This window comes from Cherax quadricarinatus, chromosome 86 (genome assembly GCF_038502225.1).
Source record: "Cherax quadricarinatus isolate ZL_2023a chromosome 86, ASM3850222v1, whole genome shotgun sequence".
Classification (NCBI taxonomy): Eukaryota; Metazoa; Arthropoda; class Malacostraca; order Decapoda; family Parastacidae; genus Cherax; species Cherax quadricarinatus.
In genome coordinates, this window is record NC_091377.1 from 1,213,219 (window position 1) to 1,229,474 (window position 16,256).

Here is a 16,256-nt window from a genome sequence, read left to right on the forward strand (position 1 = left end):
CCTAAATAAACTTACATACATCGAGTCATTTAAATGTCGTATATTACGTTAATATACACATTTTCATTAATCCATCCATGATATTTTTTTCAAAATTATATAATAAACACGATGCATAACATATAAATAAGATAAATACACCCCACAGTAGAATAAATAAACAAATGTGAGATGTGAGCAGACGACTTGCACAAGTGGTGATAATAACAATACTGAGTCTCATTAAATGTCGTATATTACGGTAATATACACATTTTCATTAATCCATCCATGATATTTTTTTCAAAATTATATAATAAACACGATGCATAACATATAAATAAGATAAATACACCCCACAGTAGAATAAATAAACAAATGTGAGATGTCGTAGCAGACGACTTGCACAAGTGGTGATAATAACAATACCGAGTCTCATTAAATGTCGTATATTACGGTAATATACACATTTTCATTAATCCATTCATGATATTTTTTTCAAAATTATATAATAAACACGATACATAACATAAAAAGATGATAAATACACCCCACAATAGAATAAATAAACATAAATATAAGATGTGGGAGCCACATAACTTGTACAAGTGACGGCAAGAATAACATTTTCTCTAATCTAACATAAGAGTAAATGTGTTACTGGGGGTAACTGTAGAAAATTATTCCTTTCGTATGTATGTAAGTAAGTTTATTCAGGTATACACAAATACAGTTACATAGATTATCATACATAACAACATACGTGTAGAGAACCTAGGATAACCCAAAAAAGTCAGTGTGACTTATTTCCATTGCCTTCACTCAGAGCTTCATTTCTTCTCAAAATGATGTTACATGAGAATGGGAGTGTTCTTCTTTATTAATTCTACCGTATCAATGTAGAGACAACCTGTACACAATGTAACTTGTACACAAACCAGACGTGTACATTTCGTTTGTTTACAAAACTTACCTTCCCCTGGTTTGTTTACATAACTGCGCCTGCCCCCTCTCATGTATTCATTCTTTCTCTCTCTCATTTATTCGTTTTATCTCATTTACTTACTCCTGACCCTACATTAAGACTACAAATATTTTAAGGTAAGTAATGAGTGAACTGTATATACATTTTATCGCTCTGGGATGCTTAAATATCATAGAATAGTATGTGTGGGTGGGGTGGCCTGGTGAGGCTATTACAATACATACCACACTTGATTTCTTACAATAAATACTACTTGTCTCACCCTAGATTAAGACTATAAATATTTTAAGGTAAGTAATGAGTGCACTATGTGTGTATTGTACCTTTTTATTGTTTTTTGATGCCTGGTTCTATTGCTAACTTAATATATGTTAGTGTAAACTTGTTATCTAGTGTTTGTATGCATTTATAAGTGGAAAAAAAGGGTGTTCCACTTTACGGCGATTTCCGCTTTACGGCGGTAGCCTGGAACCTAACCTGCCGTATAAGTGGGGCCCTCCTGTATCATAAACATTATGCAAATAACCCACAAATAGGAGAATGAAACTTATGACGACATTTAGGTCTGACTTGGACCATTAACTAGTCATACGAAATGTCATCAAAAGTTTCATTCTCCTATGTGTGGGCTATTTTTGTCTTGTTCCAGTCACGATATTGTGCAATTTTATTCTTTATCATAAGCATTGATGGAAAGTGAAAAACTATTTACAGATAACTGAAATAGGTAGAGAGAGATGTACATATTTCAACCTCAATCGTAACTACAGGTGATCCTTGACTTACAATAGAGTTACGTTGCGATGAACCCATCATAAGTTAAAAATATCCTAAGTCGAATATGAATACAGTGGAACCCCAGATTTCACACACACCAGATATTGAACGTTTCAGATTTAGAACACTTTTTTGGGCAAAATTTTGTTCTGGATTTTGTACCTTGTCCCGGGAATTTGTAAATCAGACGCATCCGCCTGCCAGGATGCCGCCTCAGTCTGGCTCTGTCACTGATTGAGTGAGCATTCATCCAAAACATTTCGCAATTTTTGTGCTTGTTTATCAACTGCGACTGCGAAGTAAGCCACCATGGGCCCAAAGAAAGCTCCTAGTGCCAGCCCTTTGGTAAAGAGAGAAACACAATAGAATTCAAGAAAGAGATTGAAGAAAAATATGAAAGTGGGGTACGTTTAGCCGAGCTTGCAGGATGTATGAGAAGTCTAAATCAACAGTCTATTCCACCATGGCAAAGAAAGTAGAAATCAAGGAAGCTAAGATGTGAAAGGGGTGAATATACTAATGAAACAGAGATCACAAACAATCGAAGATGTGGAGATGATGTTGTTAGTGTGGATCAGCGAAAAACAGTTAGCAGGAGATAGTGCTGCGGAGTCGATCATTTGCAAAAAGGCAAGGCAGTTGCATGCAGATCTCGTAAAGAAAATGCCTGGAACGAGTGCTGCTGTTAGTGAATTTAAGGCCAGCAGAGGCTGGTTCAACAGATTCAAGAAGTACAGTGGCATACACAGTGTTGTAAGGCATGGTGAGGTTGCAAGTTCAGACAAACCTGCGGCCGAAGAATTCGTTGATGAATTCAAAGAGTACGTGGAGGCTGAAGGATTCCTCCCCCAACAAGTGTTCAACTGTGATGAAACAGGCCTCTTTTTGAAGAAAATGCCAAAGAAGACCTACATCACACAGGAGGAAAAGGCACTGCCAGGACACAAGCAAGCCTATGAAGAATAAGCTAACTCTTTTGTTCTGTGGTAACGCTAGTGGGGGTTTCAAAGTGTATCCTTTACTGGTGTATCACTCTGAAAATCCCAGTGTTCAAGAAAAACAATGTTGTCACGAGTAAATTGTGTGTGTTGTGGAAAGCTAATAATAAGGCATGGGTCACGAGGCAAATTTTCATTGACTGGGTCCATGAAGTGTTTGGCCTGAGTGTGAAAAAATACCTCCTGGAAAATAAATTGCCACTCAAGTGCCTCCTGGTACTGGACAATGCTCCTACTCATCCTCCAGACTTGGAAGACCAATTGTTTAGGGACTTCAGTTTTATAACAGTGAAGTTCTTGCCTCCTAGCACCACTCCTCTCATCCAGCCCATGGACCAGCAGGTCATTTCTAACTTCAAAAAACTCTACACCTAAGCAATGCTTCAAAGGTGCTTTGAAGTGACCTCAGACACTGAATTGAAACTAAGAGAGTTCTGGAGGGATCACTTCAATATCCTCCAATGCATAAGCCTTATAGGTAAGGCTTGGCAGGAATTGACTTCCAGGACTTTGAACTCTCCTTGGAGAATATTGTGCCCAAAATGTGTCCTCGACAAAGATTTTGAAGGGTATGAGGCTGACCCTGTCAACCCTATGCCTGTTGTTGAATGTACAGTCTCTCTGGGGAAGTCCATAGGGTTGGATGTGAGCAGACAGGATGTGGAAGAGTTGGTGGAAGACCACAGGGAAGAGCTAACCACTGAAGAGCTGCAAGACCTTCAACTGAAACAGCAACAGACTGCAGCTGAAGAAATTGCTTCAGAGGAGGAGGAACAGAGAGGGGAGAAGGTGCCTGCTTCAGTGATTAAGGACATGTGTGCAAAGTGGAATGAGGTGCAAACTTTTGTTGAAAAATATCACCCTGACCAAGCTCATATAAGCCATATCTGCAACATGTTCAGTGACAATACCTTGTCCCATTTTAGGCAAATCTTAAAGAGACGCCAGAAACAGAGCTCTCTGGACAGATTTTTAGCGTGACAGGGGTCCAGTGCCAGTAAAAGACAAAGAAGAGAAGTAACACAAGAGAGGGCTTTGATACCTGAAGTCCTTATGAAGGGGGATTTCCCTTCCAAACAATAACCTCAACTCTCTCCCCCTCTCCTGCCTTCTTCAATACGCCAACAAGAGTCTTCAATAAAGATACGTAATGTTCATTTATCATTAAAATTAGGGGTTTGGGATATTGGCAGTTTGGAGGGATATGTTGTGTATCTTTATATGCTTCTAAACTGTTGTATTCTGAGCACCTCTGCAAAAACAGTGATTATGTGTGAGTGAGGTGAAAGTGTTGAATGATGATGAAAGTATTTTCTTTCTAGGGATTTTCTTTCTTTTTGGGTCACCCTGCCTCGATGGGAGATGGCTGACTTCTTAAAAAAAAAAAAAAATATTTCTCACTGTTTTCTGTATGTAAAACTATAGTTATCCTTTAAAAAAATTAATTTTTTTGTGAATATTTTTGAGTCTGGAACAGATTAATTGGATTTACATTATTTTTTATGGGAAATATTACTTCGGTTTTCGTATGTTTCAGATTAAGTATGAAATCCGGGGTTCCACTGTATATGATAAACGAGTAAATAAATTATTGTCACTGAAAAACTAACTAAATACCAGTACTGAAAAGGAAATACTAAATGAATACATGTTTATCCTATCAAAGTTTAATGACTAATGAATGTGCATTGCTACTGCACCATCGTAAAGCTGAAATATCATTAAGTCGAACCATCGTAAAACGAGGAGCACCTGTATTGAAGAGAGTGGGGGGATCTGTAACGAGTGGCGTTCCACAGGGATCAGTCTCAGGCCTGTTGTTGATAATATATATCAATGATCTTGATGAGGGAATTACCAGTGAAATGAGCAAATTCACCGATGACACAAAGATAGATAGGATAATTGTTTCAAACGTAGATATCAGGGAACCTCAGGAGGATTTAGACAAACTCAATACCTGGTCAGAAAAGTGGCAAATGCAGTTCAATGCAGATAAATGCAAGGTTCTGAAGCTCAGGAGTGTCCATAACCCTAGCACATACAAGTTAAATAATGTAGAACTTAGCCATACAGACTGCAAAAAGGACTTGGGGTTATGGTAAGAAGCAACCTTAAACCAAGACAGCAATGCCTAAGCGTACGTAATAAGGTAAACCAGATTACTGGGATTTATATCAAGAAGTGTAAGCAACAGAAGTTCAGCAGTTATATTACAGCTGTATACATCATTAGTAAGGCCTCACCTAGATTACGCAGCTCAGCTCTGCTCTCCATATTACAGAATAGATATAAATTCGTTAGAAAACATTCAGCGAAGAATGACTAAATTGATACATAGCATTAGAAATCTTCCATATGAAGAAAGATTGAAGTCCCTTAAATTACATTCACTTGTAAGATGAAGAATGAGGGGAGACATGATTGAAGTGTGTAAGTGGAAGATGGGTATTAACAAAGGGGATATAAATAAGGTCTTAAGGATGTCTCTCCAAGAGAGAACCCACAATTATGGATTCAAATTAGATAAGTTTAGATAATGAAAGGATATAGGAAAGTACTGGTTTGGTAATAGGGTAGTTGACGGGTGGAACGGTCTACCTAGTAGGGTTATTGAAGCTAAAACCTTGGGTAGTTTCAAATTTAGGTTGGATAAATACATGGGTGAGAGGTGTTAGATTTGAGTGGGACTTGCACATGAGTAAATAGAAATATCAAAACTTATTTCTTGGGTAGCATTGAAAATTGGGTTGTTCAAATATTTTGTTAGTAGGATGGATTGTGTAGGACCTGCCTAGTATGGGCCAATAGGCCTGCTGCAGTGTTCCTCCTTTATGTTCTTATGAGTCTTCAAGGATGAAATATACAGATCTTTCTCTCTCTATTTTTAACCTGTGATTTAACTTTCTGTCAAAGTACTTTCTCACTTTTCAAACAGTTTTTGGGAAGGAAAATAATTGGGACAATTACTGTACAATTAGAGTAATGAAATTTAAATAGTGAAATTATGATTTAATATGAAATACAAAAATATGAGGACCATGTCCACCTAGTGCCACAGAAAAAAAAAAGAATAACAAAGTCAGTTCAAAGATAATTCAAAGATACCACTGCAAAGGAAGAAGACTTTTGTGGTGTCTGTAATTGGTGTTGAAAAAGCTAAACAGGTATTAGATTTATTTTTATCAGATTATCTTAACAAATATCCAGTTTTCTCTACACATTAAAGCTTATCATCAATTAAAGAATAAAAAAACAATACCATGACTCCAACAATACACAAATTAACCTGAACATAGGAGAAAGAAACTTATGACAACATTTTGGTCCAACTTGGACCATTAACTAGTCACAACAAAAGAGGGAAGGCAAGGGAGCCTCTCCCTCATATACATACTAGCTTCTTTGCCTTCACTCTTCTGTTGAGACTTGTTAATGGTCCAAGACAGACCGAAACATCATCATAAGCTTCTTTCTCCTATGTGCAGTTTTTTGTGCATTTTCTTCAATTAATTTTTTTTTTCAACAAGTCGGCCGTCTCCCACCGAGGCAGCGTGACCCAAAAAGGAAATGCTTTCGTCATTCAACACTTTCACCTTACACATAATCACTGTCTTTGCAGAGGTGCCCAGATACAACAGTTTAGAAGCATATATGTATAAAGATATAAAATATACCTCTTCAAACTGCCAATATCCCAAACCCCTCCTTTAAAGTGCAGGCACTGTACTTCCCATTTCCAGTACTCAAGTCTGGCTATAAAAAAATAACTGGATTCCTTGAATCTTTCTTCTTTCTTTCAACACACCAGCCGTATCCCACCGAGGCGGGGTGGCCCAAAAGGAGAAACAAAAGCTTCTCCTTGTACATTTAGTAATATATAGAGGGAGAAGAGGTTACTAGCCCCTTGCTCCCAGCATTTTAGTCGCCTCTTACAACACGCATGGCTTATGGAGGAAGAATTTTGTTCCACTTCCCCATGGAGATAAGAGGAAACAAACAAGAACAAGAACTAGAAAGAAAATAGCAGAAAACCCAGAGGGGTGTGTGTATATATATATATATATGCTTGTACACGTATATGTAGCGTGACCTAAGTGTAAGTAGAAGTAGCAAGACGTACCTGTAATCTTGCATATTTATGAGACAGACAAAAGACACCAGCAATCCTACCATCATGTAAAACAATTACAGGCTTTCGTTTTACACTCACCTGGAAGGACGGTAGTACCTCCCTGGGCGGTTGCTGTCTACCAACCTACTACCTAGGGTTTCCTTGAATCTCTTCACTAAATATTACCCTGCTCACACTCCAACAGCTCATCAGGTCCCAAAAGCCATTCGTCTCCATTCACTCCTATCTAACACGCTCACACATGCTTGCTGGAAGTCCAAGCACCTCGCCCACAAAACCTCCTTTACCCCCCCTCCCTCCAACCTTTTCCAGGATGACCCCTACCCCGCCTTACTTCCCCTACAGATTTATACGATCTCCAAGTCATTCTGCTTTGTTCCATTCTCTCGAAATGACCAAATCACCTCGACAGCCTCTCTTCAGCCGTCTGACATACTTTTAGTAACTCCATACCTCCTAATTTCTACACAATGAATTCTCTGCATAATATTTACACCACACAGTGCCCTTAGACATGACATCTCCACTGCCTCCAGCCACCTTCTTGCTGCAGTAGTTGCAACCCAAGCTTCATACCCATATAAGTGTTGGTACCACTAAACTTGCATACATTCCCTTCTCTGCCTCCATGGATAACGTTTTTTGTCTCCACAGGTACCTCAACGCACCATTCGCCTTTTTTCCTTCATCAATTCTAACGTTAACCTCATCCTCCATAAACCCATTTGCTGACAAGTCAACTCCCAAATACTATCTGAAAACATTCATTTCTTCCATACTCCCTCTCTCCAATGTGATACCCAATTTTTCTTTATCTAAATCATTTGATACCTCGCAAGTAGTGACCTGTGAGGTCATCGGACCTAACTGTTTGTGACTTCTTTCTTTGGGAGTATGTGAAGAGCACAGTTTACGTACCACCACTACCTGCAACCCTGGAGGAGCTGAAAATTTCAATCACTGAAGCAGTTCACATGATAACTCCAGATATGCTACAGAGCGTCTGGACCGAACTGGGCTATTGCATCGATGTTTGCTGAGCAACCAGAGGGGCGTACATTGAGTGCCTTTAATGCTACCCTATACCACATGAAACTGAATGAAACCCTGCATCTGAAGCTACTAACTGTGAAAAATTATTACAATAAAGTTACATGTTATACCTGTTTGAAATCAGGGAATGCTTTTGTGGACACCCTGTACAACTGTTACGAGCACTGAGTAACCAAATGATTCTCGTGTTTCATAAATCATAACCTGGCTCAATCCTTCAGTCCTACATTCATGCATGTATATTTCTTTTGTATATCCCGTAAGTCTAAAAATAGGATATTCAAAAGACATGAACATGCATGAATGCAGGACTGGAGGACTGAGCCAGGTATGAAATGAGAGAATCATCTGGTTACTCAGTGCTTTTAATACTTCACTAATATTACACTTTTAAACTAATATCAATAATGATTTGCTGATGCTGCAACTAGTATATTTCATATTATACAAGAACTAATCACAAAATAATTATACAATCACTTATTTATAGTCTGAGCCACATTCATAATTCATTCCAAGTCATAGGTGCCAAGTCTAAACAAATTAAGATGAATGGAGAATCTATTTATACTGAAAAATGGTGTAATGGGTTCTTAAATCAGGTGCTTGGTCTGCCCAAACCCCATCATTACAATGTGGGTCAGCATCATGGGGCATGACTAGAGGGGTATAGTCATTCCCTATGATGCAGGGCATGACTGGAGGAATCCAGCCATGCCCATGATGGTCAGCACAACTGGAGGGGTTCACTAAATTTTGCATCTTTTACTAAGGTCCCACATAACAGTTGGCTAGCTAAACGTAATTTACAACCACGTGGTGCACACAAACTTTTTTTTACTAGTAACCTTACCATGTAAAAGTAAGCAAGTGAAGCCATTGTTGACCAGAACAGAGTGCCAGTCTTCACAGCCTTGATCCACATATAGTAGGTCAGCAGCATGCAGAAAATTGCAATACCTGAAAACAGCATTTTTTTTTTTAATAATAAATTGCCTTTTTCCCCACCAAGGCAGGGTGACCCAACAAAGAAGAAACACTTTCATCAACACTCACTCCATCACTGTCTTGCCAGAGATGTGCCAACACCAGAGTTCAAAAACTGCAACATATCTCCACCCCTCCTTGAGAGCACAGGTATTGTACTTCTCACTTCCACCTACTGAAAATACCCTCAATTATAACCAAAGCTACTACTTACAGGTACTTTATCTATCTCAAAATTTAAAGAATAAAAACACAGACAGACTGACAACATTTTATAGAATAAAGGCACCATACCATGACTGGAGCAATTCCCAAACAACCTGCACATAGGAGAAACTTATAATGATGTTTCAGTCTGACTTGGACCATTAACTAGTTCATGGTCCAAGTTGGACCAAAATATTACAAGTATGTTTATGAAAGACATGCAAACATTTAAAAAAATCTTTAACCACTTCACTGGTTGTGCTGTACTGATACAGCTTTGAGGTCACTGGCCATGCCGTAGTACTACAGCTGAGGTCACTAGCTGTGCCAAAGTACTATGGCTCTGAGGTCATTGGCTGTGCCATAGTACTACAGCTTTGAGGTAACTGGCCATACCATAGTACTATGCCATGAGCTCAGCTCACTCAAATAAGCTGAGTGGTAAATTTGGGTCTAGATATGAAAGAATGGGTCTATGCAGTGTGCACCATATAAAAAATCCTGCATCATGCAGTGAATAATGAGGAAAAAACTGCAATCGTGTTTTTGGTTTAATCCTTTCAGGGTCCAGACTCCCAATCTGAAACTTGTCCACAGGGTCCAAGAATTTAAATAAAAAAAAAAAAAGTATTTTTTTCTTATGAAATGTTAGAGAATCTTTTTCTGAAGCTAATAAAACAAAATGTACGAAATTTGATGGAAAATTGACAAAACTACGCTATCACAAATTTTGCAGTGTCAGCAATATTTAAGCATCAGCGATTTTACCCACTGAGTCCTATTGTGTCCTACTGTGCAATCTACATCTACAGGACCTTAAATTCCAATATTAACCTTGAACTAAAACGCTTTCTTGATAGTTGCGACAGGACCCACAGGCATAACACCAGACACAAACATCTCTATGACATTCCCCATGCCCGACTAAACCTTTACAAAAAATTCAATGTATGTCAAAGGCCCTAAAATCTGGAACACCCTACCTGAAAACTCTAGAACTGCAGACACATTCATCACCTTCAAAACATCTTATCTCCCTGATACACCCCGTCAACTAACTACATAAAAACCACCTGGCGCTTCACACTTACACTCACTCACTCACTCACTCACCCATTTGACTATAAGCACAGAAATACAAATCTTAATCTTAAAATAATGATTCTTAACTAGTCATAAGTTTGCCTGTGATACTCCAATATAGAAACTACGTACATATATATATGTATTGTGCCAAAACAAAAGCATACACATTGCTAAACTCACAAAATAGTATTTATTCACTTAGTATTTAGTCAACTTACTCCATAATTTGTAATAATATAGGGTTAAGAATTAATCTAAGTTTGCCCAAAATGCCTAGCCATGTTAGGTGTCCTAGTGGCCCCCTCTGTAATTAGTATTTTATAACATGTAAACCACACAATAACCAAGATCTGCAAACCTTGCATTGTAATCCTTATAGAGAATAAACTTGATTGATTGATTGATTGATTTTAGGCAAATTACATTGTTCCAGTCAACCAAATTTTCAGTTATTTTGCTAGTATGCCTCTATTTCATCAATTGAGAACAAAAACCTTTCCAATCAACTTCTTCAACTACCCAATAAAGTGATCAGAAACTAATAATTTGTTCAATTTCACACAAATTCCAAAATATCCAATTTCAAAATAGGGTCCAGAAAAAAAAATATGGGTATTCCTGGCACTAAAGTAACATTTCCTTTGTTCATTAGTTATGTTTCCAGGCTTTACACAGAATTCCATTTTGATTTATTATTCACACCAAAAAATAGAAGATTTACTGTTATGCAATATTGTATTAATTGTATAAATAATATCATCTAATTTGTGAACACACATTAGACCCACAAGTTGACATGTATTGGATATGTGATTTATTTACTCTCAAACATCAGCAAAAATCAAATCTTTCCACTACTTTGAGCTCAATTTCAAGCTATTTTCAGCCCTAAAACCAATAAAAAATCATATCTATTTCTGTAATATTTACCATTGTATCAAATGATATCAAGAAATCGTGATGACACCCAAAAAAACATACAAAAATACACTGCAAAGTCGCTGTTTTAAACCAAAAAAACATGGTTGCAGTTTCTTCTCATGCACTGCATGCTGCATAATTATTTTTTGTGAGGGAAAAGTTCAATAGATAGGAGTAGCGAGGGAGTATATAGTAACAATAGTTTCATTGCCGGCTACTTGTTAAGGTAGGGTAAGTCAAGCTCCCGCTATTCCCGCCTTTTTTCCCCCACCCCGGAAGTGATAGTTTGACTGCCGGCTGCTTGTTAAGGTAGGGTCAGTCTAGCTCCCGCTATCCCTTCCCCTCCTTCTTCCCCCCCCCCCCCGAAAGGTGACGTGTGGGGCTCCAGTCCAAACAGTAATCACTAGACTCAGCTCCTAGCACTACTGTAAGTACATGCCTGCCTTGTATTCTAGTGGATTTATTGGTTAAAAGCTTCACTTTTGACCAATAATAAACTTAGTCCTTTCAGTCTTGCTCTAAGTTGACTGTTGTAATGATCACTACATCTTTTAGGTATTGTACTTATCATGGAGAGTGATTTCTTAAGCAATGGGTAACCTGTCTATCTTTCCAGCTTGGATGACAGAGAGGGTCACCTGCCAATCAACGAGTAGAACTGATGGAGATGGACTATCGTCCTGAGACTTCCCCTTTTTTGGATTTAATTACCTGTGCACCTGTATGAAATTGCAGGACGTAACCCCTCATCATTGCAGCGGTAAAGAACCTGCTTTCTTGTCATCAGGATAGAATACTCAAGGCTATACTGTGAAGAACTAGCCAGTGGGTTGTAACCAACACCTGCGACCCCCGCTCCCCCCCCCCCATCATCGGCAGCGGCTACGATTTCAACAAGCAGTGTCACCAACACCAGACACCCAAGTTTTATATTAGCCTTGAATTCAGTTATCATTTATATTTTTCATTTTTCATTTTCTTTAATGTAGGATTAATATTTCATTTTTTTTTTTTTTTTTTTTTTATCACACTGGCCGATTCCCACCAAGGCAGGGTGGCCCGAAAAAGAAAAACTTTCACCATCATTCACTCCATCACTGTCTTGCCAGAAGGGTGCTTTACACTACAGTTTTTAAACTGCAACATTAACACCCCTCCTTCAGAGTGCAGGCACTGTACTTCCCATCTCCAGGACTCAAGTCCGGCCTGCCGGTTTCCCTGAATCCCTTCATAAATGTTACTTTGCTCACACTCCAACAGCACGTCAAGTATTAAAAACCATTTGTCTCCATTCACTCCTATCAAACACGCTCATGCATGCCTCCTGGAAGTCCAAGCCCCTCGCACACAAAACCTCCTTTACCCCCTCCCTCCAACCTTTCCTAGGCCGACCCCTACCCCGCCTTCCTTCCACTACAGACTGATACACTCTTGAAGTCATTCTGTTTCGCTCCATTCTCTCTACATGTCCGAACCACCTCAACAACCCTTCCTCAGCCCTCTGGACAACAGTTTTGGTAATCCCGCACCTCCTCCTAACTTCCAAACTACGAATTCTCTGCATTATATTCACACCACACATTGCCCTCAGACATGACATCTCCACTGCCTCCAGCCTTCTCCTCGCTGCAACATTCATCACCCACGCTTCACACCCATATAAGAGCGTTGGTAAAACTATACTCTCATACATTCCCCTCTTTGCCTCCAAGGACAAAGTTCTTTGTCTCCACAGACTCCTAAGTGCACCACTCACTCTTTTTCCCTCATCAATTCTATGATTCACCTCATCTTTCATAGACCCATCCGCTGACACATCCACTCCCAAATATCTGAATACGTTCACCTCCTCCATACTCTCTCCCTCCAATCTGATATTCAATCTTTCATCACCTAATCTTTTTGTTATCCTCATAACCTTACTCTTTCTTGTATTCACCTTTAATTTTCTTCTTTTGCACACCCTACCAAATTCATCCACCAATCTCTGCAACTTCTCTTCAGAATCTCCCAAGAGCACAGTGTCATCAGCAAAGAGCAGCTGTGACAACTCCCACTTTGTGTGTGATTCTTTATCTTTTAACTCCACACCTCTTGCCAAGACCCTCGCATTTACTTCTCTTACAACCCCATCTATAAATATATTAAACAACCACGGTGACATCACACATCCTTGTCTAAGGCCTACTTTTACTGGGAAAAAATTTCCCTCTTTCCTACATACTCTAACTTGAGCCTCACTATCCTCGTAAAAACTCTTCACTGCTTTCAGTAACCTACCTCCTACACCATACACTTGCAACATCTGCCACATTGCCCCCCTATCCACCCTGTCATACGCCTTTTCCAAATCCATAAATGCCACAAAGACCTCTTTAGCCTTATCTAAATACTGTTCACTTATATGTTTCACTGTAAACACCTGGTCCACACACCCCCTACCTTTCCTAAAGCCTCCTTGTTTATCTGCTATCCTATTCTCCGTCTTACTCTTAATTCTTTCAATTATAACTCTACCATACACTTTACCAGGTACACTCAACAGACTTATCCCCCTATAATTTTTGCACTCTCTTTTATCCCCTTTGCCTTTATACAAAGGAACTATGCATGCTCTCTGCCAATCCCTAGGTACCTTACCCTCTTCCATACATTTATTAAATAATTGCACCAACCACTCCAAAACTATATCCCCACCTGCTTTTAACATTTCTATCTTTATCCCATCAATCCCGGCTGCCTTACCCCCTTTCATTTTGCCTACTGCCTCACGAACTTCCCCCACACTCACAACTGGCTCTTCCTCACTCCTACAAGATGTTATTCCTCCTTGCCCTATACACGAAATCACAGCTTCCCTATCTTCATCAACATTTAACAATTCTTCAAAATATTCCCTCCATCTTCCCAATACCTCTAACTCTCCTCTCCTATTTTTAACTGACAAATCCATTTGTTCTCTAGGCTTTCTTAACTTGTTAATCTCACTCCAAAACTTTTTCTTATTTTCAACAAAATTTGTTGATAACATCTCACCCACTCTCTCATTTGCTCTCTTTTTACATTGCTTCACCACTCTCTTAACTTCTCTCTTTTTCTCCATATACTCTTCCCTCCTTGCATCACTTCTACTTTGTAAAAACTTCTCATATGCTAACTTTTTCTCCCTTACTACTCTCTTTACATCATCATTCCACCAATCGCTCCTCTTCCCTCCTGCACCCACTTTCCTGTAACCACAAACTTCTGCTGAACACTCTAACACTACATTTTTAATCCTATCCCATACCTCTTCGACCCCATTGCCTATGCTCTCATTTGCCCATCTATCCTCCAATAGCTGTTTATATCTTACCCTAACTGCCTCCTCTTTTAGTTTATAAACCTTCACCTCTCTCTTCCCTGATGCTTCTATTCTCCTTGTATCCCATCTACCTTTTACTCTCAGTGTAGCTACAACTAGAAAGTGATCTGATATATCTGTGGCCCCTCTATAAACATGTACATCCTGAAGTCTACTCAGCAGTCTTTTATCTACCAATACATAATCCAACAAACTACTGTCATTTCGCCCTACATCATATCTTGTATACTTATTTATCCTCTTTTTCTTAAAATATGTATTACCTATAACTAAACCCCTTTCTACACAAAGTTCAATCAAAGGGCTCCCATTATCATTTACACCTGGCACCCCAAACTTACCTACCACACCCTCTCTAAAAGTTTCTCCTACTTTAGCATTCAGGTCCCCTACCACAATTACTCTCTCACTTGGTTCAAAGGCTCCTATACATTCACTTAACATCTCCCAAAATCTCTCTCTCTCCTCTGCATTCCTCTCTTCTCCAGGTGCATACACGCTTATTATGACCCACTTCTCGCATCCAACCTTTACTTTAATCCACATAATTCTTGAATTTACACATTCATATTCTCTTTTCTCCTTCCAAAACTGATCATTTAACATTACTGCTACCCCTTCCTTTGCTCTAACTCTCTCAGATACTCCAGATTTAATCCCATTTATTTCCCCCCACTGAAACTCTCCTACCCCCTTCAGCTTTGTTTCGCTTAGAGCCAGGACATCCAACTTCTTTTCATTCATAACATCAGCAATCATCTGTTTCTTGTCATCCGCACTACATCCACGCACATTTAAGCAACCCAGTTTTATAAAGTTTTTCTTCTTCTCTTTTTTTTTAGTAAATGTATACAGGAGAAGGGGTTACTAGCCCATTGCTCCCGGCATTTTAGTCGCCTCATACGACACGCATGGCTTACGGAGGAAAGATTCTTTTCCACTTCCCCATGGACAATAGAAGAAATAAAAAGTACAAGAGCTATTTAGAAAAAGGGAGAAAAACCTAGATGTATGTATATATATATATGCATGTGCGTGTCTGTGAAGTGTGACCAAAGTGTAAGTAGGAGTAGCAAGATATCCCTGTTATCTAGCGTGTTTATGAGACAGAAAAAGAAACCAGCAATCCTACCATCATGCAAAACAGTTACAGGTTTTTGTTTCACAGTCATCTGGCAGGACGGTAGTACTTCCCTGGGTGGTTGCTGTCTACCAACCTACCAACCTGTTTTATATTTTATATTTTCTATATAATAAAGTGTTTATGTTTGTCTGTTATTATTTCTTTTTCTATTCATTAATTTTCCTGAGGAGGAGCCAGCCTGAGTAATACTGACTGAAGTTGTTACAGGGCTGAGTAAGCCTTCACATTTTTATATTGTGCACTTTTACCACAGACCCATTCTCTCATATCAAGGCCCAAATTTACAGCTCACAGCTTATTTGAGTGAAATGAGCTCATGGCATAGAACTATGGCAGTGACACTGGCTTCAAAGCCGTAAAACTATGGCATGGGCCCTAAAATGGTTAAAACAGTGACTTTGCAGTGTATTTTCGTATAGTTTTAATGGTTATGTTCTCGATTTCTTGGTGTTGTTTGATAAAATGGAAGATATATTACAGAAATAGAGATGATTTTGATTGCTTTCAGGACTGAAAATAGTTTAAAATTGAGCTCAAATTGCCGATATTCAACAGTAAACAAATCACATCACACGTCCGATATATGCATACACAAATGCACTGATATTATTTATACAATT

The 16,256-nt window shown here is 38.8% G+C and overlaps 1 protein-coding gene across 1 annotated transcript in view; it reads right to left on the bottom strand.

The window, feature by feature from the left end:
• Nucleotides 1–16,256, bottom strand: part of Stt3A (catalytic subunit 3A of the oligosaccharyltransferase complex) — a 52,319-nt gene that overhangs the window by 13,946 nt on the left and 22,117 nt on the right. The window contains 1 exon segment of the mRNA XM_053797461.2: nt 8,781–8,887. Coding sequence (XP_053653436.2) covers nt 8,781–8,887 — 107 coding nt within the window.